Genomic DNA, 27,198 nt, shown 5'->3' on the forward strand with positions numbered 1-27,198 from the left:
TTACTTTTATTTTGCCTTTTTTTAACTCAAGGTTGTGTATGTATCCTATTTTTCCCCCAACAACAACTGTGTAAGGCGGATTGGGCTGAGAGAAATGACTGGTCCCAAATCATCCAGCCAGTTTTTCATGCCATGGCAGGTCTAGAAGTCACAGCCTTCTTGTTTCTGGGCCAGTACCTTCAACACTACACCAAACTGGCTCTTAATGATTATTTTTATAAAGAAAATAGAGGATTTAGAATTCTTCATTAGCTGGTTCTTTCCGGTAAAATTAGCAATCAGCCCTAACTTTGTTGTAGAACTAATACTGGCCTGCTGCTTGGTGATTCCTTTTCTCTACATGTAAACAACTAATGCTAACAGTGTTATTTTTAAAAAAAAACCCTTGAGACATTTTAAGATATAAATGTGTGAGAGATTAAAGTGTTTCTTGGCTCTTACATTCATGTCCTGGATTAAAGATTGATAAAAGATGTATTTTGTTTTAAAATGAAATTAAGAGAAGCTGATTCACTTACATAAGGATGCTTTGAAGGAGAAAGAAGAAATTCTGTCCCAGAAATCAGAGAGGAGGGAAGAGCATGATGCTCTATTCCAGATTACACTATAGTGCAGATAAGGATGGACTGGCAAGATGCTCTAACCTGGGGAATATGGCCCCTAAAGAACTGGTTATTCTTTATATTAAATCTGTTTCCTAGGTTTTTGTTACTATTGTCTATCATTTTATCGTATGCAATTCAAAACAAAACAAAACAAAACAAAACATAACAGGTGGGCTCTGTTTTTGAAGTACTTTTTTTTTTTTGTTCTGTGTAGTGCTGGGTAATACAGTGTACATTTATTTCTTTATTTTGTAAGAGATATAGACAATAAATGAACCTTTCAAGAATAATGGATGCAATTAAGGAGGCAGCAGGACATGTCCATCATGCTGTTGTTAGCTGTTGCATGGGGTTTGAGATGGAATAACAGAGCAAATGTCAGTTTAAAACATATAGCTGTTGTCTCCTTGATAGAGCATTGGACCCAGTGCTTTTTGTTTAGTTCATTTTGTGTCTGTCAGTTTTATGCAAGGAATGCTTTATAAAGCTTTTAGTCTTTTGCAAATATAAGTAGAGGAAGCCTGAGAGACAGCTGCATTGTGGTTTTAGCTTCACATGCAGACAGCTATAGCTGGATGAAGCAATTACTTTTGTTCAGGATTTAATGTTTTCGGAGTTGTTCATTTTCCCTTGTTTTTATAACAGTTTACATTTTAGAAGACCATATTTTTTTCCTAATGCTGGCTAGCTGTGTTTATTTAGTTTCAAGAAAGCTGGGTGTAAAAAAAAAATGTGTTGGATTTATTTTATTTTATTTTTTTGTATCAATGCATGCATTTCTGTACAAATCATTCCATTAAAGTAAAGACTATCCTATGCACTCTTTTGGAGAGCTGCATCTTGACACTGAAACAGTGTAGATATTAATTCTGGAAAATGCAAATTAGATAAGCTTGTGTTAAATGAATTGCTTCCCTATCTCTACTTAGGAAATAAGTCTTTACCTCTTCTGACTGAGTTTTCAAAGCCATCCAAAAGGGAGGGGGGAATGAAAGGTGTCTGAACCTACAATCAAAACATTGTTTATATATACCAACTGCGGTGTGTACCTGTGGAGTTTCTGATAACTCTTTAGACTTAGTACCGAGAGAGTCCAAATCCAGCATTGGTGTGCAGTTGAAGGGTTAATACCAAAGCAAAGCAGTGATTGGAAGGGGAGGGGTCACCCTCTTTCGAATGAATTATCTGGCCGTACAGCGCTTATGTGCTGCTTCAGGATCACAATACAGAACTCTCCCATGCAAAAGCCCAGCTGCCAAGCTGTGACACTTCCAGACATGGGAAAAGGCTAATCCAGGAATCAAGCAGAAGGGACTCTGCTCACAATTGGTTTGCCTTCAGCTTTAAACACCACCTCCATACACATATCCTTACATACACACAATTTCCCAAGAAACATACCATGTCGGATGTGGAATGCAGTTTTGATGATGCTTCTTGCCTCTCTCCTCAGAGTCCTGGGTCTCCATCACCTACTCGAAAGCAAAATAAGGAGAACACCTTTACGGTAAGTAGAATCCTGGAGTGATAATCACCAATCCAGTTGCTATGGTGATCCAGTCAGCAAGTAGCACTGCAGGCCAGGCTGGAGGGGGGTGAAGACAGGATTTTGTGTGCTGGGGTCTGCCTCATGTTTTCCAGATGTAAACATGGTTCTTCCTCTCCTCAGCGGTAGCTGCAATGAAGCCATGTTTAAAAGGCTGAAGCTAGCAAAAAGCCTGTTATACAGAGATAGGAAAGAAACATCAGAAAGCAAAAGAGAGGGTGGGAGACCCTTCTGTGGGCTGGGAATTTTAAATTGCAGTTGGAGCAGTTTTCATTCATTTCGTTCAAACAATTTATCGCTGGTGAAGTCATCTAAAGAATGGAGCATTCTTGTGAACAGTGTAGACAATGCAAAAAGTTGACACCAAGATTTCATGAAACCTGTTTTCTACAGTGGCTTTCCTTTCAGATTTCAGTGACTAGAGGAAATAATTGTGCGTGTGTGCTTTTGTGTGTGTGTACACAGTTATTTTTCTCTAGTATACATACATACATCGAAATACATACACTTTAAAGTTGTTTTTCAGTGTGGATGGTTGAGATGTTATATTTTGAATTCTGTTTTTTAAATCAATGTAAACTTATTCTTCACACCATTGTTGCTCATAAACATGGACCACATGTTCAAAATTTGAAAGCAGTGATTAAAAAGCTATAAATGATTCTCTGTTGAAATGTGAGGTCTGCCTTTTTGCTGCAAACAATAATGGAAAGAAATCTGTTGAAGCAACATGACATCCCTCAATGATTGAGTAAGAGAGAGAACACCAGGGAACTAGTATATGGTGGAATGATTATTTATATAGGTGTTGATGTTCTCTTTTCATATCCATTCAGTTTTTACAGATTTGAAATGTAATTTTAGTGTTTTATCAACTTAGACCTTTTAGGCTATACACTGGGCTGTGAAAATACGGGCTCATTTGGATTTTTGGAATGCATCTCTATTGTGGAACTGCGATTTTGGATTTGTTTTGATGAAGGGCTGCAATAGGATCAGATTTACTGAATGAATTGCAGATTGCTCCGCTTCTCAATGAAACTGTTAGCAACCAAAATAAATACCTTACATTGATTTCCAACTAGCAGGTTACTAAAACAACAGCCCCAAATTTTGACAAAGGATATTCATTTTTATTTGGTTGCCTTCACTCTGTTGTTTATTTGTGCTTTAGACTACTTCAGGAATTGTTACACCAGAATAAGTGTTTAGTAATGTCAACTCGGCTAACTTTACTTAACAGTTCTTCTGAAGTCATTGTTCCTAAATTTGCCTGAAGCAATGTCATTTTCTGACAAAGTCAGAATAATCACAGTAAATCACAAATGAAACAAAAGAAAAATTGTATTTTATTATTCCTATTATATCCTTTATCCTAATTTCTAAAGTGGATTGATTTTGCACCAATACTACAGATTTTCTTCCATTCCTTTTTTAAATTCCAAACTCAACATTGAGTAACATCATCATTTCTAAAGGAAATGTCTGAAATGGCATAGAGTTTCCTGCTTGAATGGGGGGAGAGGGTTAGACTAGAAGACCTCCGAAGTCTCTTTCAACTTTGCTCTTCTGGATATCTCAGATGTTTACCTCTGACTTCCAAAGACCGGAAAACACAAACTATCTGTTGATTTTTCTTCCTTCAGAATAAAAAATTCAGAAGTTGGGGGAGCTTCATCACTGGAGGCTTTCAAGAAAAGACTGGACTGCCATCTGTCAGAAATGGTGTAGGATCTCCAGTTTAGGTGGGGGTTTAGACTAGATAAGGTCCCCTCCAACTCCAACTAATTTAACTCCAACAGTTAATCTGTTAAATCTATTAAAATATATCAGATGATCAGAAGACTTTGAAAAGGTCTCAAAGAATGCCGTTTATAAATAATACGAAATCATGTTTTGGAATTAGAGATACTAGCACCAATCATTGCTAGGCTCACTTGTCTGTCCCCATCTTGTCTTCTTCCCTGTATATCACAATTCAGAATGACTGACTTTGGGCATATCAACAAGATGTAAGTTGGCATTAGTATCAGAACAGCCAAATAATGGCGGTGTCTCCAGGTAGGCACAAACCATTATTTGGTTTGCAGATTTTGAAGAAAATCGGAGGTTGCACAAATGTTTGATGTCCTACAGGAGGAGGTGCTATCCCTGGATTCATTCCTATAATATTAAAATATGGTATGAAAACAGCTATTTTGTTTCTATGGAAAATACAGTTTCAATTCACTGAGATTTTTCCCAGAAAGTGTTTCTGTGGTCAAAAATTAGTTCCCTATGCTCCCGTTACTATAATCTCATTTTAAAAATTGTTCCTCCAATTAAAGTATTGCATATATGGAGTGGATAAATCAGATATCTATAAATATATCCTCATTGTAGTGCTGTTGAACAGTGACATAGATCCTTTGTCCCAAACCGGGTGCCTTTTTATGCAACCAATTCTTGAAACTTAAGAGGTTAAATACAACATTCATGATAAGGAATTATGCTTGTACCTGCTGGTACACAGTATATGAAAATGGGAAAGAAGAATCAAATTATTTATGTAGTATTAGAGGTGGAACTACACAACCTCCTACTCATATGCTAGCAGGAATCTGTAACACTTGAAATATCTTGACTCTTGCCCAAAATTTTTTTCACACAGAACAGTGTTAACTTTAGGCAAATGTTTCAAAGTAGCATCAGCAAAGATCCTTTGATGTGTGAAAATAAAGATTATTCTTATTCCCTTTGCATTTTCCTGCAATATGTACGTTGTACACCTGCACAACATACAGTACATATTCCAAGTAGGTATGCAGCTGTGACTTTCAGCATTTTCAGCAAGTTCACAGGAAATTGTGCTTTTGGCACTCGGTCACATTCAACACTGACACTCTGTTAAAAGGATTTAGTCGGTATTTAAATCATCTGGAAATGCCCCCGAGCCACATTATGACCAAATGATGTTCCATTGGGCAGCCACGTCCTTCAGATGCCAACAAGTGTTCATAGAGAAGTCATGGCTGTAAATGAAATCATTCGATATTTCTTGGAATCCTCATGAGAGGAACTGCGAGCAGGAGATGTTGGACAAGATGTTGTCTTTCAGAACATGCCTTGGATACTATTTTTAGATAGCTTTTCTACTGTCCCCAGTGATGCTGTTCCGAGGCTTGAATGAAGCACTCATTATGATTTTGGTCTTTGTTTCATGGATCTTCATATATTCTTCTTTTCCTTCCCTAAAACAGTATAATAACTATTTTTTTGAGGGAAATGAACAGCTATCACGTTATTTTTTTCCTGCGATGTTATTTTTCAGGTAGAAAACAGGCAATTATTTTTCATAGGTTCAGGGTATTAAGTGTAATCTTAAAATGGACAATTTTACCATTTTGTGTTTATTTCTGCCTATCAAATTCTGGTCAATCTAACGTTCTCAAAGTTTTGTAGCATTTCTGACCTGGAAAACATTTTTAAAACCCTAGAAACATAGGCAGTGCCACTACAAGCAGAAACACCTATGCTGAGTATGAAGGAAAGAGATGCTTCTTAGATGCTGCCCACATAGCACATATAGCCACCATATAAAGATACATTCCAGATTTATTTTACATTTTAAAAAATTGTTTATGGGCATGAGCACTCCCATAACTCTACAAAAATAGAACAATAACCCATGCCTTTGGCAATTTGTTACAGAAATGCCCTTTTCTTAAAACACTCTATTTCTCCATCTTCCTGCAATACTTGATTAAAAAACCTATTCTGCTTGAAGGAAGATTTTCCATCTTATAAAAGTGCTAGAACCATCTTGGGTTTATTGCTCCTGTAAAATCAGGAGGTAATGCTTGGGCCCTTAGGTGCTTTGAATTTCAAGGCAAAAAGGGACTTTTGAGATATACAGGAAGCATCTATCTGTGGCTTATTTGTAACCAAGCTTAAGATTTTGCTGCAGTTGAGGACTGTTGCATGATTCTGAGAAAAGATGCAGCTGTAGGGAATTGCGAATAGGTGATATTTGAGTGTCCTCACACTCACATGTTTCAGGTCTTGAAACACTAGACAGCTCCAATAACCATACCTGTTGCTCCACAAAAATAATCTGTACATTTTTTATTTCTTGTTTTGGAAAAATGCTCATACATATTCCATGTCCATCCTACCAGACAAAATGCATAGAATCATATGTGGTTGGAGCAATGTCAAAATTGCACAATTATTATTGATAACACTGGATAATATCAGTATATTCTCCATTATATGGAGAAGGCCTGCATTTTTCTTTTCTGGAAAGAAAAGACAACAAAGAGACTTGTCAGCTATGTTGAAGTATCTGAAAAAAATGTCATGCAGAAAAAAGGGCGTAGGTTTGTTCAGTTGTTCCAAGGACAAAATAGGAAGCAATGAGTTTAAATACAAAGGATTTGTATTTGGTTAAACATCCTAATAGCAAAAGCTGTTTAACAGTGAAACAAGATTGTCTTGGCAAGTGATGGATTCTCATCTGCTGGAGGTATGGTGGCCATCTGCAGGAAAGTCTATCGTATGGGATTCCTCTATTGAAGAGGAGATTGGACTAGATCATCTACAAGACCCACTCCATAAGTGGTTCAATGTTCTATAATTCTGTGATTCAAAAGGCATATAAAGAGCATTCTGATGTACTTTGTGTTTCTGGAAAGCTTGTATGTCTAAAACAATGATAATTAGAAACTTAGGCATTTGTTTTGGTATACTTGTTTTTCCTGAAATGAAGGAAATAAACGTTCTCTCAGCAGCTTCATAATTTTAATTAGTGAACATTTTCCAGAGATCAGTTGTACACTTTAGAGAAAATAAGCATGAAAATTAAACCCTTAATTGTTCTTCTTTCTCTCTCTCTTAAGGACCCACAATATATATCTGCAAATTATTGGAAGTCACTTGCCTGTAGTGATTTATGCATAACTCATGTGATATCATCAACAACCACATAAAACAAATATTACATTTATCATTCAGCTAAAGAGATTATATGTGGATTTTTTTATCTACCCATGGGATTCAGAGAATACTAATACCCTAGCAACTTTCAGAGAGAATTTAGTGCTCTGTTGAGTTCTAGGTATATAGATAATTGAATAAATATACCTTAATAACCATGTTTGTGATTAGTATATATATTCTGGTAAGCAGCTTTCATGTATTACACCATCTTTTTGGGTTTAACTGTTTTTGGAATTAATTTACCTGAATAGTTCTGCACATACGGTTTGTAAGAAATAGCTTTATTTTGAAGGGTTTCTAGATTTTTCTGAAGGAAAAAAAATGTAATTCAAATTGTGGTTCTATCTTGCTCGAGGTCTTTTTTCTGTTTCTAAAGCTTATTGTAGAAGCTTTCAGACCGAGGAAGCCCTTTCTACCTGCTTTTGATGACATCTTCTGGCTGGAGAGAGAATCACGCCAATAACTGCCTTTATCTATGTCCTGTTTAAGCATCCGGCTTCTACATATGTAACGTGTCTCTGTTTCTGAGTTGCTTTGCATGTCCAGCATATTTATATTACTTTATTCTTTATTAGATAAACTGTGTGACTTTTCCCCATCCTGACACAATGCCAGAACAGCAGTTGCTAAAACCTTCTGAATGGAGCTACTGTGATTATTTCTGGGTAAGTGAGCAGCTTCCCATATGCTGTTTACTGCAGCAGTTGAGCTTTACACAGGATGAGACATATTGCTAACTTCTCTGATAGCAAACATGATAAAATTCAAGCCTAAAAGTTGATGCATAAGACACTGCAAAAGTTATTCTCTTTCTTTATGTATGAAATCCAGCAGAATCATTATATTGGAAAACCAGAAGACTGGAATGAAGTAGAATCACTTCCTAGCCTTCCAGCCTGCAATGCTCTAAACATGAGATGGGTGATTCATAGCTGTAAAAAGTGTTTCCCCACCTATCAGGCAGCAGATCACTCAGCAGATTCCTATTTTGTGTTAATGGCTAGAGAAAAACAATTATTTTGAGGAGGGAGGGAAGAAAAGGAGAAGGAGAAAAGAGCCTTCCTTTCAAAAGTCACAGATTGAACACTTGTTATCTAGTAATGTCGATCAGCTCGCACAGCATAAATTCTCCCTCCTCAATTTCCCATAGTGTAAAACCAGAAATCTGAAAGTTGCATTACATCGGGACAGTCAAAAGTTTTTTTTCTCACAAATTAAGCCAAATATACGTATCCCAGGATAATGTTGCAAGATCCAATCTAGGTTGGTCACCGAGACCAGAGATTTTGTCTTCTGAGCTTTCGGAATTGTTCTGGAGCCCATCTTCAGGGAACTTCTCTCTAGCAGAGTGTAACACACTCTATGTAAACATATAGAGAAGTTCCCTGAAGAAGGGCTCCAGCACGAGTCCAAAAGCTCAGAAGACAAAATCTCTGGTCCCAATGACTGACCCAGATTGGATTCTGCAAAAGTCTTTTTTGCTTCTCTGTTCTATTTGTTGACCATATGCTCAAGATAAGAAGAAGAGTGTGTGTGTGTGTGTGTGTGTGTGTGTGTGTGTGTGTGTGTGTGTGTTTGAGAGACAGTGGCTGCATATAAGTGGGTAATGATCTCCATTCTGTAATCACGGTAGCCATTAGAACCATAAAAGTGTGTCCAGCCATATTTGAACCTAACATTCCATATAGATCTGAGAAATAGTGTTTTATGTATCATTCAGCTCATTTGCATCTATCTCATCATGTCTTATTCAACAGAGATGGTTTCCAAAACAGTTATAGTAAGAAAGGTGTGTGTGTGTGTGTGTGTGTGTGTGTGTGAATATGCATGATCATGCCTAAATGGGTGAATAAAATATTAAGTCTAGGTTGATATCTTTCTCAATCAAGTTACCAATTTCATGTTACCTTAAAGCATCAAGAACTCTTGGTTAATTTTTGGTTGATGCAGAGACAGAGAAAGTGAAATTTACCAAATGCACTATGAATGGTCTACCTCCCTTCTCATTTGTCTTGTACTCTTAGATTAATGACCTATAAATGTCAATTTGTCTGAGCCTGGTATTAGAAGCCTCACCGTACAACTCCTCCTCCCCTCCCCCCCCCCCCGCCTGTTTGTATTCAAACTGTTTATACTCGCTACTAACCACTAGGGGGACTATACAACCAGTTTTGTTCTTGTTGCAATTCATCTGGCATAGATAACCCCATAGATAGGTAGGAGCTCAGTACATTCAGTTCTTTACTTGGATTTGCCCACCTGAGGTGAGTTCACCAGTTTGCTAAATCTTTCAAGTTTGTTTAATTTTTAATACTGGGTTGTAAGCATCCTTGAACTTTTGAAAAGTGAGGGTGAAGATGTTGGTAATAAAAAAAAAAAGGTAGAATTTCCTGGAAGTTGCAAACTCAGAGAAGAAATACCTAGAATTGGAGACTGCATTTAGGAAGACTTCTTGTTAATTTTAATTGGATTGCCACTGCCTTATTCCAGAATGTTCTTTCAACTTCCCAGTTAACCAGAGCCCTGGACGCCTCAGGGGAGATGGTTCCTTTTTCAACCTTTACAATCCCGAGCAGTCCATTATGAGATCCTTTTATAATAGTCATTGTCAGTTCTTGTGACTGTAAAATCCCCTGCTATTGAATTGCTTTTTTCCTGTATGCAAAAACAAGCTCAGGTGCCCATGATTTGCCTTTAAAAAAAAACAAAAAGAAATCCTGGCAGATTTGTTAGCACCAATTATATCTCTGTTATTAGGACGGAGGAGAGGGTGTTATGACAGCTGGATATTTCCCAGCATATTTGCAAATGCCTGTTACAGCGTAAGGATGTGATTGCATTTTCTAACACATCTCACCTGGCCCATTCTTTTGCTGTTCATTTTCTTTAGACTGATAAGAAGGACCCCCAAGGGAACAGTACAGTATCGGGATTTGAAATTCTTCTGCAGAAACAACTGAAAGGGAAGCAAATGCAGAAAGAAATGGCAGAATTTATTCGGGAAAGGTAACTTAGAAAACTCAGTAATGAACTAAATTGACTCAGTTGTGGTTTGGGGTTATGGCGAGACTCCTGATTCTATCCACGTACAAGTCTAGTGGAGCATTTTCTGTTAAACACAACTAATATTCAGAGATCAGACAGCAAATGGAAGGGCAGGTTTGTTACCCTTTTTTTTACTCTAATAGTTTCATGTATATATTTATTAATAAAATGTATGCAGGTAGTTATCTACCATCCATTATCATCCATTCATTCAGTGACCATTCAAATTGTAACAGAGGGCTTACAATTATCAACAGCATCATGAGGTCATGTGATTACCTGTTGCAATTTTCCCTACTGGCTTCCCTTAAATAAAGTCAATGGAAAAACTGGCAGAAGTTCAAGTTGCTCCTGCTGCTTTTTTTCCAGAGGAGCCCCTGGTGGCAGGGGGATCTTATGCTCCATAGTGCCCACCTGCACTCTGTAGTATCCATACACACTTATGCCCACCTGTAGCACCCATTTACACACTTTCCTTCACCTGCTCTTACCTGTAGCTCCCACTCGTGCCTGCCTGTAGCATCTATCTCTCCATCTGCCTTTACTTGGTCCTGTCCACCCACGCTCCATGACTTCCACCCATTCATAGCTCACCCTTAGCTAGCCACCTAAGAAGGAAAGACTTGCTGTCAACAGCAACAGGGGCTGCTGGGATTGTCAAGCAGTGTGGTCACATTGTCCTTCACGGCCATATAAGTTAGTGGCAGAAATTCCAGACCCAATTACCGTTGTAACCCGAGGACCCCCTGCCTCAATCCAAACAGACTGCATGTGGTTTACAACATATATAATGAAACATGGTAGTATAAAAATAAGACAGCTATAAAATAGAATCAATGTCATTATAATAAAAACGAAGACAGGGTTCCAGAATCAGTACTGAAAGGCCTTCTAGAAAAGCTAGAAAGACTGTAAGGGTAAGGATGACCCAGAGTTGTGTTGAGGGTTCCATAGGAGGGAAGCTGTCAAAGAGAGTGCCCACCTGGAGGGCTCCTGGAGGGCCTGTCACGCTACACAAGAGTCCTGAGCAGGTATTCTATGATTGGCAGGATCAGGTGAACAAATTTGATCAGGGAAAGGCAGTCTCTGAAATATATTAGACTTTAAGCCATTAATGGGTTTAAAAATAGTAACCAATACTGTGAATTGTACTTGGAGATCTAGTAGTAGCCAATCCATCTGCAACAGCAATGGAGTAAGATAGCAGTATCACAATGGACCAATGAGATGTGAGTTGCTGCATATTGGAGCAGCTGAAATTTCTGAGTGGTCTTTAAAAGCAGCTCCATCTTCAACAAATTACAGCCATCGTGTGTAGAAATATCTTCTCACTTTCAGCTCTCTCACTTTATATACAGAAAGATATCTACAGTGAGAAAAGAAGCAAAACATTTTTTTCTGTGTAGCAAAATATCAACAATCAAAAGTTTGTAGCAACAGAAATATGCTAATTCTTATAAAGAGGGCCTCTTAAGAAAATTCCATCATCTTCAATTAATCATACCGGTCCCTATCTATCCCCATATTGTTTTCAAGCATCTTTTCTTTCTGATTTTCAGAGAGCGCAGCAATTGAGAGAAGGAGGGAGTTGGCAAAAATCATTGCCTCCTCTTTCCTTGGTAGGAATTTCAATCTCAGGAGCTCTGTTTCATAATGTCATTGCTCCAGGCTGGATGGATTAAAAACTAGCAAGCGCTATGTTTCCTCAGGTGGTTTTTTTTAAATATGAAAACAGCTCTTATAATTACTAAGGACCCGTTTAAATATTTGCTGCAGAAAGAGAGGAGTACAATTTGCTTGAGTTCATTCCGAGTCCAGATGAGTCATGCTTCTTGCTGATTTTGACATATCTCAGAAATCTCTCCACCCACCCCCACCCCCACCCCTTCCACCCAAATGCTCACATTAACTCTGGTCATTTAAATAACTTAAAATGTCTGTGTGACATGGAAGGATAAACCAAGAGAGAAAGATAAACAGCTATTATTTATAGCTGCTCATTATTTATAATTTTTCTTTTAAAAAGAGCATTCTTCTAAATCGTTTTCCACATAATAATAGGAGGGAGAGCAACTTGCAACTGGCGATTGGAACATTCTGTTCCATGAATGGACTTGTCTGCCTGATCAGAGAGGAAAAAAATAAAAGGACTGCAGCATCAGTTCCTACAATTATACTTTGGCGAATTAATAGTGAAATGCTCTCATGACTCAATGGAAGCTTTTAAGTATAAAAACTATTTACCATCCCTTTGACAAAACATGGGCATCTTCACTCTTCAGAGCACAGGGAATGTTTTTTAGCTTGAAATCTAGTTGTACTTGCCAGACTTTGTAAATCTTTCTTTGCTTTGCTCTTCGTTCTTTCCTTGTGCATGCAAGGACCTTTTTTGACAAATAAGTATCAGTGGAAACTTTTGGAAAGAAGTGGGTAAATACAAACCTTGTGTATTATAATTTATATAATATATAATTTCATTAAACTCATGGATATCCTATATCGGATTGTGATTATAATCCATGAGTTTAGTGAAATTATTAAATTATTAATTTTCTTGGCAAACATTGTGGGTAAAACTATAAATATACAAAAATACAGGTTCCCAAGAGGTGAGCTGCTAAATGTACTGCCTTTGATTGTAATTACAAGCTACATTTCTAATACATAACAGCTTTTGGCTGATGTCACTGGTGGGTCTTTTTTTTTCCAGAATAAAAATTGAAGAAGAATATGCCAAGAACCTATCTAAACTATCACAGAACTCCCTGGCTGCCCAGGAAGAAGGGTAAATTTGCATTTTTGTATTCTAATTACCTGCCAGATTACAGTATGCTCTAAAATTGATTGCATTATTAGGAGATTCATCTTCTTCTACAAGAAGAATATTAAACTATTGGACCATCTTGTCTAATTCGTCTTCCATATATGACTGTGATATGTAAGCTATATATTATAGCAGATGAAGGAAGAATTGAATTGGCAAAGATATTGAACTAATCAAACTGGTTGGGTTTTTTAAAATGATGTCCAAAGTTGTCATATTTGCTGCAATTGAAATAAGATACCTAGCTGACCCAAGGTAACTCTTTATAGAGTAATGTCAAAGCATTGGGACTTTCTAGTTAATTTTTAAAATAAAAGCATTCACTATAACAACAAGTCTATAAAATGTCATCCATACAGAAAGAACAGAATATTTTTCAAACCTTTTAGAACAGTCATATATGGAATAGCAATATACCCCCCCCAATATTTGTGAATATAATTTGTTTGAATAATTTCCCATACTCGTGTACTATAATATACAGTTTATATATTAATAAGGCGCTTTACGTTTCAGAGTGAGTAGATTATCCTTAGCTCTTGTTTAGACATTTTAGGGGAAGAAAGCCAGATGAAATGCATTTGTCACTTACTTCCTATCTTTCTTTTCATGATGTTGCTGAAGATGTTACGTTGATTCCCCATATGATTTCCCATTCAGGTTCTAAACTAATCTAGATCTGCTTGCTGTTATTGTTGTTTTGTGGGTCCAGAACATGGCCTGCTCAACATGTTGTAATAAAAATATTCTACTGAAGTATTCTAAGTGACTATAGAAATATTTCTCCTAAATTTTCCATCTGCTGTATGTGTAAAAAGTGCTCAAAATATAGATAGTTTGGTAAATTTATCGTGTACATTCCACATATGCTAAACTCTTGGCTTGATATGTTATAATATGTAAATATGACAGGTAAAGTTTGATTCCATAGATTTGTAATTTCCACTGTTAGCTACTGAATTATATTACATCAACTGTCATAAGATTATGGGCTTTTATGCTTAGAATGCATAAAAATTCATTTAACAAATTTAATGTTGACAAATCTAGTTTCTTTTCAGTCATCAGAACAGATTAAAACCTGTGTTTTTATTATTTATTTCCAATCATTTTACATTGTAAATGATTTTGCCAAAAGAATCAAAATACCCTCATTAGTTAAATCATTAAGGTCCATCCCTCTAAGCCAGGGGTGTCAAACTCAAGGCCTATGGCCAAATCTGTCAATGGGGTGCTTAGATCTGGCTTGAGGGGCTACCCTGGAAACAGCGAAGGACTGGCCCCCACTGCTTCTGCCAATGAAAATGGAGCTCGGGAGCCTGGTTTTGCTAGCAGAGCACTTGGGCCACCACAGGCACCCCTGATACGAGTTATATTGAGCTGGCCACTCCCACCACATCCATGCCCACCTGCCCACCCCCGAGATCAAATGCAACTCTGATGCAGCCCTCAATGAAATCAAGTTTGACACCCCTGCTCTAAGCAATCTTAAAGCTTAAGTTTAAGGGAGTTTTATAGAAAAATTCTCTGGAGTTAATTCACATTTTATAGCCAGTTCATATGACATGTTTAAATTTAGATTTAACTTTTGGTTTTCCAAAAGTATAATTTTATTCACCAAAATCTCCTGTTTCATTAGTTTCATCTTCTGAATCTAAAACTAAGAACACATAAAAGTTGATGGTTTATTTGAAATAAACGTTAGTTTTAAGCCTTATATTGTGAGTTTCATTTATTATTACTGAGATTTGGATGAGATTTTTCTAAAGATATTCATGATTATGCTTCGCTGAATTGAAATAGGAGTATACATTTAGAGAGAGAATTATTGAGAATAATGTTAAACATTGTGCTTTGGCTAATAGCTAATCCCACTAGCTGTGGTAATGATGAGTTTCAGATCCTAATGAAGAAGTCATTTCTTATTAACCAGACTTATGCATTGCAGGACACTTGGCGAATCTTGGTCTCAGCTAAAAAAAAGCATGGCTGACGAAGCAGAGGTTCATCTTAAATTTTCCTCTAAGGTATCAAATCATTTCCTCTAAATTATTAAATGTAATCATGTTTTTATGGGCCTGAGATTACCTGAGATTGCATTGTTTATTCCTGATCCTGACAAAATTTCATTCCCAAAATTATGGGTTGTGATAGAATAAATTTAAGTATGTGCTAATGTTTATCAGTGATTGGACCAGGGGTGTCAAACTTGTCGCCTGCAGGCCGGATGCATCATGCTTTGGCCATGCCTACCCCTGGTTTAGCGAAGGGGGGAAAAGTCACGATACATCATATGACGACAACGTGACACTGCGAGTTTGACACCCCTGGATTGGACAATATCATTTCTTCAGTCCCCCCCCCAAAAAAAAATAATATCCTAGTGCTCATCAAGATATTAATAGTAGTGGTAATAGTAGTAAGAAATGGCCATTTATTTTATTTATTTTTATTTATTTTATTATATTTCTATACCGCCCTTCTCCTGCGGGACTCAGGGCGGTGCACAGCTGAGATAAAACATAACATATAAAATTTAAAAAACAGTTTAAAAACAATTAAATAATTTCAGCCCAGTAATTAAAATAACCCAATTAAAACCAATTCAATTAAAACTGAGAGGATGGGATCAAGCCAGCCCAGCTAGATGGAACAAGTGTGTCTTCAGGGCCCAACGAAAAGTCCGGAGGTCGGATATCGTGCGTATCTCAGGGGGCAGGTCATTCCAGAGGGCAGGCGCTGCCACAGAGAAGGCTCTCCCCCTGGGGGTCGCCAGCCGGCACTGCCTGGCCGACGGCACCCTGAGGAGGCCCTCTCTGTGTGAGCGAACCGGTCGGTGGGAGGCTATTGACGGCAGAAGGCGGTCTCGCAAATACCCCGGCCCTAAGCCATGGAGCGCTTTAAAGGTGGTCACCAACAACTTGAATTGCACCCGGAAGACCACAGGAAGCCAGTGCAGCTCGCGCAGCAGAGGTGTTATATGTGAGCGCCCCGTTGCTCCCATAATCCCCGCGGGGCCGCGTTCTGGACCAACTGCAGCCTCCGGGTGCACCCCAAGGGGAGCCCCATGTATTAGGTAAGTAATCTCTCTTGTTTTCACAATCGCATACAAGATTGCAATCTCAATATTTTATAATTTGATGATATTTGGACAAAGGCCTAAATAACCATGTACTGATTCAATTTGGATTCTGATTTACAGTTAGAAAGTAACTGATTCCTCTCTGAAATGCTGAAATTTTAGAATAGGCTATTCTAAGTGGCAGGACTCAAATTGATTGTATCCTAAGGGCTCATATTTTGTATCAGAATTTGCTATCCCTTCCCCCATCTGTTCAACATAGAGAGAGAGAAAAAAATCATATATATCTCATTGTAGAAGTGGCAACTGCTTTGAAATCTTCAGGATTATGTTCTTCCTCTCTTTGCTTTGAAGTGTTTGCTTCACACAGATATGTGAGGATCAAAACAGATATGAAATCCATGATTATATCACTTAGCTTTTTTCTTCTTTTCAGAACTTTCTACAGCACTTTCCAGTTCTTCCTCCCATTCAAAAGGGATAGCTTTTTTCTTTTCAGGTTAACTTCAAGTTCTAATAACTTCAGGCACCTGTCCATATAGTTTTCTTGATTAGTTCATATTACCGGTATTTCCTAGTTTGTTTGTTTTTTAACTATAAACCAATCTGACTCATTTATATTAGCTTTTAGCCAAGATTGGTTATTGCTACCCCACAATGTGTAGAAACTAATTGGCTCTAAAGTTCAAAAAGGAAGAAAGAATTATCCCCACTTCTCCTACACTAAATCAAAGTATTTCTCCCCCATCCCCGCCCCGGTTCTTAACATCTAAAACCTCTTAAACCATTTTTTTTCTTTTTTTCTTTATGCCAGCTCCAGGCAGAAGTGGAGAAACCACTACTCAACTTCCGTGAAAACTTCAAGAAAGATATGAAAAAGTATGACCATCATATTGCTGATTTGCGAAAACAGCTGGTTAGTAGGTATGCAGCAGTGGAAAAGGTAAGAATGTCTCATAAATAAGACAAAACCGGTGTGCATGCTCAAAAGCTTGTCATAGAAATCCTTATGCATAGATAGATAGATAGATAAATAAATAGCAATAGCAATAGCAAAAGCAAAAGCACTTAGACTTACATACCGCTTCATAGTGCTTTTACAACCCTCTCTAAGCAGTTTACAGAGTTAGCATATTGCCCCCAACAATCAGTCCTCATTTTACCAACCTCTGAAGGATGGAAGGCTGAGTCAACCTTGAACCTGGTGAAATTCGATCTGCCAAATTGCAGGCAGCTGGCAGTCAGCAGAAGTAGTACTGCACTCTAACCACTGCACCACCACGATAGATAGATAGATAGATGATAGATAGATAGATAGATAGATAGATAGATAGATAGATGACAGAAAGAGAGATGACAAAGAGATAGATAGATAGATAGATAGATAGATAGATAGATAGATAGATAGATAGATAGACAGACAGATAGGCAGATAGATAGGCAGGCAGACATTTGAAAAAATAGTATGTATGTAATTTGACTGTAAGAAAAATATGGTTCTTCAAGCTGTAAGCCACCACTCCAAGCGGTCTGGTTGGCCATACTAGTGGAGTGACAGTCACCCTGGGAAGAAAAGAAAGTGCCAGGATAGAGAAAGGAGGGCAAGATTATTTATGCCATGTTCTCTGGTCTATATTTTATGTCCTATGTTCTAACGTATAACAGAAGATGCTGTCTTAGTGTCCTATAAACAATGCTGAATATGTTTAATTACTATGTTTGGGCAACTTTGATAAGTGAAATTAGTAGGTCAATAATTTTATCCTTTGCTTCTGCTGGCAAAAGGTCCTGAAAAGAACCAACTTGTGGAAATACAATGTAATCTATTCAGCAATGTTTTAAAGTGACTAAAGAACAATAGCATTTAGACTTAAATACCACCCACTGTGCTTTACAGCATTCTCTGGGCTGCAATGTCAGCATTATTTTCATATTGCCCCCAGCAATCTGGGTTCTCACTTTACTGACTTCAGAAGGATGAAATGCTGAATCAACCTTGAGCCCCGTCAGGATCGAACTTCAGGCTGTGGGCAGATTTTTGCCTGCAATACTGCACTTAACCACTGTGCCACTAGGGCCCTCAATAGTATCACCTTGATACCACCTTTTTTCAGACACTGGTGGTATTTTGGTTCCTAATAGTTTGGTGCTCAAGGTCTCATCCAGGAGATAGCGCACCTGTTCATTTCCTTGATGTTCTAGCTACAAAAGTCATAGCACGTACTCTGTTTTTGCAGTGATTTAGTCTGTAGAAGAATAAATCTTATGGAAAGGAAAAGGCAGATAGATATTTCTTTCTGTGAAGAAATTTATGACTCTTGGTTTATTTCAAGGCTCGAAAAGCATTAACAGAGAGGCAAAAGGATTTAGAGATGAAAACACAGCAGTTGGAGATAAAACTGAGCAACAAGACAGAAGAGGAAATTAAAAAGGCCAGGCGGAAGTCTACTCAAGCTGGTGAGTGTATGTAGAATGAGGACACTGTGCGGTACAAAGACACAGAAACAAGGAAATTTGAATGTCAAAGGGAAATGGGGTATAAAAAACCTTCTATTGATTTAGCTAGGAAGAAGAGCATGATTCATTAAATTTTGGCCTTGATCAAAACTGCATTCTTTAAATTTTTATCTATATTTTGTCTGATAAACCATATATGAAAAGCCAGTTTGGATTTTCTGGCCCTATTGATCCTGTTTCCAGGATTTAGTTCCTTTGTAATAAAGATTATCCCATACTTTCACTTTTAAGATGCATGTAAGGAAATTAAATTAAAAGGGACGCGGTGGCTCAGTGGCTAAGACACTGAACTTGTCGATCGAAAGGTTCGAATCCCTAGTGCCCCGTAATGGGGTGAGCTCCCGTTACTTGTCCCAGCTTCTGCCAACCTAGCAGTTCGAAAACACATAAAAATGAAAGTAGAAAAATAGGTGGGAAGGTAACAGCGTTCTGTGTGCCTTTGGCGTTTAATTATGCCAGCCACATGACCACAGAGACGTCTTTGGACAGTGCTGGCTCTTCGGCTTTGAAACGGAGATGAGCACCGCCCCCTAGAGTCAGGAACGACTAGCACATATGTGCGAGGGGAACCTTTACCTTTACCTTAAGGAAATTAAGGAAAAGTAGCCAGTATTAGAGGACATGAGTCCAGCACAATCTTCAGCTGGGTTGGACCATCTCTTATACCTCCAGCCAGGAAGGCCTCCTTGGCCTTATCAAATGGATTTGAGAGTCTCAAACATAAACTGCAGAAGGGAAGGCATCTATGTCATCATTGTATCAATATTTCTTAAATTAATTGAATCATGTGAACATTTTGGTACCATGTTTCCCTGAAAATAAGACCCTGTCTTATATTTTTTTGAACCCTGAAATATTCATGTCTTATTATTTTGGGGCACGTGGAGCAAGACGGGGCTCCTCTTGCTGTCTTACCTGATTTCCAGATCTGTCTCCCTAACCCTAACCAGAGGAAATGGAGGGGACCGGCTACGCATGCGTTTAAATATTTTCAGGGAGGGCTTATCTTCGGGGGGAGGCTTATTTTAGCGCATGCGCTCAAAAGCCCGATTGGACTTATTATCAGGGGATGTCTTGTTTTAAGGGAAACAGGGTACTATAGAGATAAATTGATTTAAAGTATTTCTCTTTTTTATGTATTTATCTATTATTTTATTTATTTATTTATTTATTTTATTAAATTTATATACCGCCCTACTCCCGAAGGACTCAGGGCGGTGAACAGCCATAAAAATAAAACATGGAAATACAAAATTTAAAATAGAGATAAAACAAATTAAATAAATTTGGCTGAACCATATTTAAAACCCCAATAATTTAAAACCAAATTTAAAATTCCCATTTAAAAGCGGAGAAGTTTAGGTCAGGCCGGCTTGCTGGAATAGGAACGTCTTAAGCGTGCGACGGAAGGTACGCAGATCCGGAATCCTCCGTATCTCGGGGGGGAGCTCGTTCCAGATAGTAGGTGCCCCCACAGAGAAGGCTCTCCCCCTGGGGGCCGCCAGTCGACATTGTTTGGCCGACGGCACCCGGAGGAGCCCCTCTCTATGGGAGCGTACTGGTCGGTGGGAGGCTATTGGTGGTAGCAGGCGGTCCCGTAAATAACCAGGTCCTAAGCCATGGAGCGCTCTAAAGGTGATAACCAAAACCTTGAAGCGCACTCGGAAGACCACCGGGAGCCAGTGCAGCTCGCGCAGGAGGGGCGTTACATGGGAGCGCCACGTCGCTCCCATCACCACCCGCGCAGCTGCACTCTGCGCCAGTTGGAGCCTCCGAGTGCTCCTCAAGGGGAGCCCCATGTAGAGAGCGTTACAGTAGTCCAGACGGGAGGTGACGAGGGCATGAGTGACCATGCGTAACGAGTCCCGATCCAGAAAGGGACGCAACTGGCGGATCAGGCGAACCTGATGAAAAATCCTCCCGGTCACGGCCGTCAAATGCTCTTCTAAAGACAGCCGTGAATCCAGGAGGACACCCAAGTTGCGAGCCCTCTCCGTGGGGGCCAATGCTTCGCCCCCAATAGTCAGCGATGGCACCAGCTGACTATATCGGGACGTCGGAAACCACAGCCACTCGGTCTTGGATGGGTTGAGTCTGAGCCTGTTTCTCCCCATCCAGATCCGTACGGCCTCCAGGCACCGGGACATTACTTCAAGGGCATCGTTGGGGTGGTCTGGGGTGGAGATGTACAGCTGGGTGTCGTCAGCGTACTGATGGTACTCCACCCCGAAACCACGGATGATCTCGCCCAGCGGCTTCACATAAATGTTGAACAAAAGGGGCGAGAGGACCGATCCTTGTGGCACCCCACATATAAGGGGCCTCGGGGTCGACCTCTGCCCCCCTGTCAACACAGACTGCGACCGGTCAGAGAGAAAGGAGGAGAACCACCGCAGTACGGTGCCTCCCACCCCCAACCCTTCCAACCGGTGCAGCATGATACCATGGTCGATGGTATCAAAAGCCGCTGAGAGATCTAATAGGACCAGGACAGAGGAACAACCTCTGTCCCGAGCCCTCCAGAGATCATCCACCAACGCGACCAATGCCGTTTCCGTGCTGTACCCAGGCCTGAAGCCCGACTGGAACGGATCTAGATACGTCGTTTCATCCAGGTACCGGGGAAACTGTCGTGCCACCACACTCTCGACAACCTTCGCAACAAAGCGAAGGTTGGAGACTGGACGATAATTAGCCAATATTGCCGGATCCAGGGAAGGCTTCTTGAGGAGAGGTCTCACCACCGCCTCTTTCAAGGCGGCGGGAAAGACACCCTCACTCAATGAAGCATTTATAATCCCCTGGAGCCAGCCTCGCGTCACCTCCCGGGAAGCCAGCACTAACCAGGAGGGGCACGGGTCCAACAAACATGTGGTCGCATTCAGTCTACCCAGAATCCTGTCCACGTCCTCAGGGGTCACAGAGTCAAACTCATCCCAGATAACATTCTCAGGACCTGCCTCCGTCACCCCCACTGGATCTACCCAGTCGGAGTCCAGATCTTCCCGAATCTGAGTGATTTTGTCATACAGATACTGAACAAAGTCCTCGGCTCTTCCCTCCAAGGGGTCCTCCCTCGCTTCCTGGTGGAGCAGGGAGCGGGTCACCCTAAACAGGGCGGCCGGGCGGTTATCTGATGACGCAATAAGAGCAGCAAGATGAGTACGTTTTGCTGCTTTTATCGCCACTAGGTAATTCTTAATATGAGATCTTACCAGTGTCCGGTCAGATTCAGTGCGACTGGCCCTCCAACTACTCTCTAGGCGTCTTTTCCGGCGCTTCATCTCCCTCAGCTCCTCGGTAAACCAAGGAGCCAGGTGAGATCGGCGCCGGGTCAGAGGCCGCAAAGGCACGACTCGATCCAGAGCTCCAGCGGCCGCCCTATCCCAGGCGGCCACTAAGTCTCCAGTCGAGGCGTGAGCCAGGACCTCAGACATTGGCCCAAGCTCCGTCTGGAACCTATCAGGTTCCATCAGGCGCCTGGGGCGGTACCATCTTATCGGTTCCGCCTCCCTGCGGCGGGGAGCAGCGGTTCGAAGATCAAGGCGAAGGAGAGAGTGATCCGACCATGACAAGGGCTCGATGGCTATGTCCCCTATCTCGAGATCACTCGAGATCTAAACTGAATGACAAACAGAATTGAGATCACTCGAGATCTAAACTGAATGACAAACAGAATTGAGCTAACCTTTATTTTTTTTCAGTGTGAAATTACTTATCTTTGCTTTTGTAAAAAAAATTTACTGTTCACATTGTACAGTAGATGGCAGGAGAGAGAGTCAAACTATCACCTAAGTCAGCTTTACAATAAAATATATTTATTATTTTATTTATTTTATTTAATCTAATTTTTATACCGCCCTTCTCCCGAAGGACTCAGGGCGGTGCACAGCCAAAGATAAAACAAACACATATATAAAATCTAAAAGCAATTTAAAAACATATTAAATAATTTGGCCCCGACATCATTAAAAAACCAAAAGCAACCCATTAAAATTAATGTTTAGGCCAGCCCAGCTTGTTGGAACAATAACGTCTTGAGGACATGGCGAAAGGTGTGTAGGTCAGGGATCATCCATATCTCCGGGGGCAGTTCATTCCAGAGGGCGAGTGCCCCCACAGAGGGCACAGTAATACAATACAATAATATGTATTATTGTATACAATTAATATAGATCCTACTGTTCTATCTCAATTCAGAATTTGAGACTTATTGAATTACTGGGTTTGAAAGAAACAAGCATACAAAAGCCACTGAAAAGTGTGTTTGTTTCAGTCAGCAAAACTGCCAATAGGCAAATGTGTGAAGATTCATCTACTTTTGGTTAAATTATCCTCCCGTTTAGTTTTCTGACATGTGCCTCTGTTTACAGCTGCATGCAAAGTTTATTTACTGCTGGTCAAATCGTATGTTTCATTGAATCCTGAAGTGAACAGAAGTTGACACAGGCTGTACATGGCTGAGGTTCAAATTTAAACCGGGCATCTTTCTGCAAATCTGAACACATCCTTACTATTTATGTGCAATTCTCCAAGGTAGAGCGGGAAGAAATTTCAAAAGAAATGTGAAGGCTTCTGTTTCTGCCCAAGAAACAGTATTTTAAAGTACTGAGTGGCTGTTTCATTATTTCAAATTCAAATCCACTACACATAAATAGGCAGTATGCAATCAAATCACAGAAGGATTTTATCTTACAACTTCCATGTGGAAGCTGTATCAACTCTGTTCACCTAAGGATTCTTTGATAAGTATAATTTGATCACTAGTATCTAAACCTAAGAATGCAATTTATAAATTGGAATCTCCAAAGGAAGGAAACAATAATTTTTCATTTGTAGTTAAATATTATTTTTCATTATTCTTTGGTCAGGGAATCCTAGGGAGATTTCCTTAAAGGGAAAAAAGGGTAGGCAGTAATAGCACTGAAGTTTGTTTCTTCATCTTCTCTTAAACATTCTTAATATGAAGTTAATGAGACATGCCGACCAACCAGCTGAATTTGCAATATGTTTCTTAATGACTTTCTCACTTCTAATAAGGATCAAGAGATTAGTTTTTGCTTTTTTCTTAATTAATTTGAATTAACTACTAGGGCTGTGTAGTGCAGTGCTTCATACTGAAAGGCAAAAAAGTGTTTTGCTATGCAAGAAGGCAATTATGTAATACCTGTCTTGTCACATAGCATTTCCTTAAAGCAGCATTATCTTTCAGTAAAATTGCGCAGTTGCCCTGCATAGCTGCAATACAATCCCAGGAAAGATCAAAAAGTGAAATCATAATGGCATTGATATTAATAGTAAAGCACCCCTTTGGGTAGATGAATGAATTGCAAGAACTCACATGATGGTTTGGGGAATTTGTTTTCTAGGAGATGATCTCATGCGATGCGTGGATTTGTATAACCAAGCTCAGTCAAAATGGTTTGAAGAAATGGTAACCACCTCTCTGGTAAGTTAAATTTTAGCTTTGTCCTACAGTGCATATTTCAGAAGTGTTTTTTTCCCACCTTGAGTGTAATAACACATACTAGTTTATATATTAAACAGTGTTTCCAATTCTGAAATCCCTGTACTTGAATTTTTGCTCAAACTTGGTTCTATATTCCCCCTTCCTTAGACTGAAATTATCTTTTTTAAAAAATAAATAAATAATGGGGCTACCTTTGGAACCAGCAGTCCCATCACATGTTTAGAAATCCCCACATTTACCCTTTACATTTCCTACAACTTCTGTCTAGAAACTGCTCCATGTCATGTCACTATGTAGACCCCCCACTTGAAGCAATGCCTCTTCCTATATGAATCTCCATGCTTTAAGAGATCACTTGAGGAGGTTTGTCAACAGTTGCTATGAGCTTGTCTGGTGGTGAGTCAAGATTAAGCCTTTTTGGTTACTAACTCAGCTCTTTGGAATGCATGGCCTGCAATGTTGAGGGGCCTGGCACCTTTAATTACCTTTTTTTTTAAATGCCTTTAAAAATATATTCTTTTGTTCTAAATGCAATGATGAACATTTTCAACTAGTTTGTTTTAATTGCCATTTTAACTGTTTTTAATGTCTTCATTTTAAAATTGTTTAATATTATAAAATGCTGAGACATCTTGATAGCCAGTGAGATACCATGTTAAATAAATACATGGTAAAAGAGGTAAGAGCCAGTTTTGCCTGTAGTGGTTAAGCCACCACACTAGAGACTGGGAGTTCTAGTCCCGCCTGAAGTACAAATCCAGTTGGGTGACCTTGAGCCAGTCACTCTGAGCCCTAGGAATAAATCAATGATGAACTACTTCCAAAAAACCTTGCCAAGAAAACTGCAGAGACTAGTCTAGACAGTCACAGGGAATCAAAAAGCTGACTTGAAAGCACAAACATAAACACATAAAAAAATTAAGTTGCATTTTTTTCACACTATTGGCTTATTTAGCACATATATGCCTATCTTCAATTTTACAATTTTTGAGAAAATATTTATTTGTCCACTCATATCAGAACTATGGATTATATTTGAAATGTGGAGAAAAGGAAAGGAGAGGAAAAAGGAAAGGAAAGGAGGAAAGGAAAGGAAAGGAAAGGAAAGGAAAGGAAAGGAAAGGAAAGGAAAGGAAAGGAAAGGAAAGGAAAGGAAAAATTTTCAAGGGGAGTCATAATAGTGTAGCATAGTGAGAAATTTTGATTTGTTTTGCTTGTATTGCTGAAAGTTAGAGTTCAATAAAATAATATATTTTAAGGGATTAAACCTATCAAAGAATTTGATGTTCTATTTCTGATTTTATTTTACTTTTTAATGAGCATATACCTAGGCTTTTAATAAACAATCACACCTAGCTAAATCAAGATAGCGTGATTTTGGGGGCTCTCAAAGGCCATAAAAATTGTCCATTATCTTGCTTTAGATAATGCCCACCTTTGCTTTAAGGAGCAATTACAAAGTACCAAAACAGACTAAAGTGAATAATAATTTGCTTTATATTTGATTCACAGTGGTGGGGCTTAATTCCTTATCCATTAATGAACATATTTCATTCTTTCATTTCAGGAACTTGAGAGGCTAGAAGTCGAGAGGGTGGAAATGATTCGGCAGCACCTTTGCCAATATACACAGTTGCGACACGAGACAGACATGTTCAACCAAAGTGTGAGTCTACTTATCTTGGAATCCTTTCTCATGCTGTACTTCTGCAAGCTTTATAGAAATCTGATAGAATCCTCTGTCTGCTAATGTATATGACTGCATAAAAACAGATAACTCGGCTCTCTCAATAAGTACTGTTTACTTATTGTTTATGGAGCCCTTGAAATGAGATTCTTGACAGTATAAGATCAGGATTCAAGACCCACATTGGAAGTGGGCATTTATAATGCCTAATTCCATAAAGTTAAACCTAAAAGAGCAGACCTGCATGTTGAAGAAGAAAAATAAATGGTCTCATCAGGTGTACTATACTCTAACTGTCTACCAGGTATTCATTTGTAGATATTGGGAAACAATGGCATGTGGCCCTTGTGTTTTTCAGACAGTGGAACCTGTGGATCAGTTGCTTCAGAAAGTGGATCCAGCCAAAGACAGAGAACTGTGGGTAAAAGAACACAAAACCGGTAACATCAGACCTGTGGATATGGAGATATAGACTTCCGTGACCAGGTGGGCTTTTGAGTCCACCCAGCTCGAGGGATTTCCATACAGCTTCAAGAGGAGGAACAGGAGAGATGTTCCACTGTCAGCTTCCGTATCTATTTATTATTGTCTGTAGGGACTATTTCTGTCATGTTTGATCATTATTCCATTCTTATATTGCTATGCCTTAAACATCCAACATTCCAGGGTTGAGAAGCTGCTCTTTTTCCTTCTTTTTGAAACTGGCTCCTAGCAGCCAAGCACGTGCAGCTCCCAGGATCCATGGGTCTGTTTGCTGGTACAAAAAGAATCTTGCTATTCTGTGGTTATCTATTTTGTGCTGCTCCCCTTGCATGATGCTCTGTTTTGTACTGTAGTGTTAAGACACAAATAAGGCTGTGCCAAACCTATGGACGGATGAGTTTGAATGTGATTCTGGAAGCAGGGAGATCCTCCTGAATGTTCCCACTAAATTAGGTGGAAGTGGGGAGGTGGTTTTAAAGCCCCCTCCCACCTCCTCTCCCACCTACACTTTATGAAATGGAATTCATAATGCTTACCTACCTCACAGGGATGTTGTGAGGATAATATCTGTGTAGAGTGTTATGTTTTAACAACCATTGTCTCCTATAACTGCAAATACTATTGCAAGGCTACAGTGAAAAGGCTTTTTTGAGTAAAGAAAAGGAGGCTGTGGGTCAGGAGACAATGTACCCAAAGAAAAACGCTTGGGTTGGCCCCCTTTTATACTGTCTCAGGTACTTAACTGGCTGCAGTCCTCAAGCTACTTGTGATTTTTTGACTTCTCCAGGATCTGCAAAAACGATCAGAGAATTGGAACCATTCACACATACACACACACACACACACACACACACTAGAAGAATAGCACTTTCAAGACACAGACAGTTGCCTCTTGTCATGTGTGCTTCAAGAGCCTTTGGAAGAATGCAAGAAACCAAATTCAAAGTGTATCTCAATCTGCA

General features: G+C 39.3%; 1 protein-coding gene across 1 annotated transcript in view; it reads left to right on the top strand.

Moving 5' to 3' along the window:
* Positions 1-26,225, top strand: part of GAS7 (growth arrest specific 7) — a 158,381-nt gene extending 132,156 nt beyond the window's left edge. The window contains exons 5-14 of the mRNA XM_070934587.1: positions 2,059-2,112; positions 7,704-7,793; positions 10,019-10,134; positions 12,884-12,958; positions 14,946-15,024; positions 16,894-17,022; positions 18,413-18,536; positions 23,966-24,045; positions 25,634-25,732; positions 26,112-26,225. Of these exons, the coding sequence (XP_070790688.1) occupies positions 2,059-2,112; positions 7,704-7,793; positions 10,019-10,134; positions 12,884-12,958; positions 14,946-15,024; positions 16,894-17,022; positions 18,413-18,536; positions 23,966-24,045; positions 25,634-25,732; positions 26,112-26,225 (960 nt within the window). The remainder of the gene's footprint in view (positions 1-2,058; positions 2,113-7,703; positions 7,794-10,018; positions 10,135-12,883; positions 12,959-14,945; positions 15,025-16,893; positions 17,023-18,412; positions 18,537-23,965; positions 24,046-25,633; positions 25,733-26,111) is intronic.
* The last annotated feature ends 973 nt before the right edge of the window (positions 26,226-27,198 follow it).

The sequence above is a fragment of the Pituophis catenifer genome, unplaced genomic scaffold (assembly GCF_029215685.1).
Source record: "Pituophis catenifer annectens isolate HBS135680 unplaced genomic scaffold, rPitCat1.0.hap2 SCAF_2, whole genome shotgun sequence".
In the NCBI taxonomy this organism is placed as follows: Eukaryota; Metazoa; Chordata; class Lepidosauria; order Squamata; family Colubridae; genus Pituophis; species Pituophis catenifer.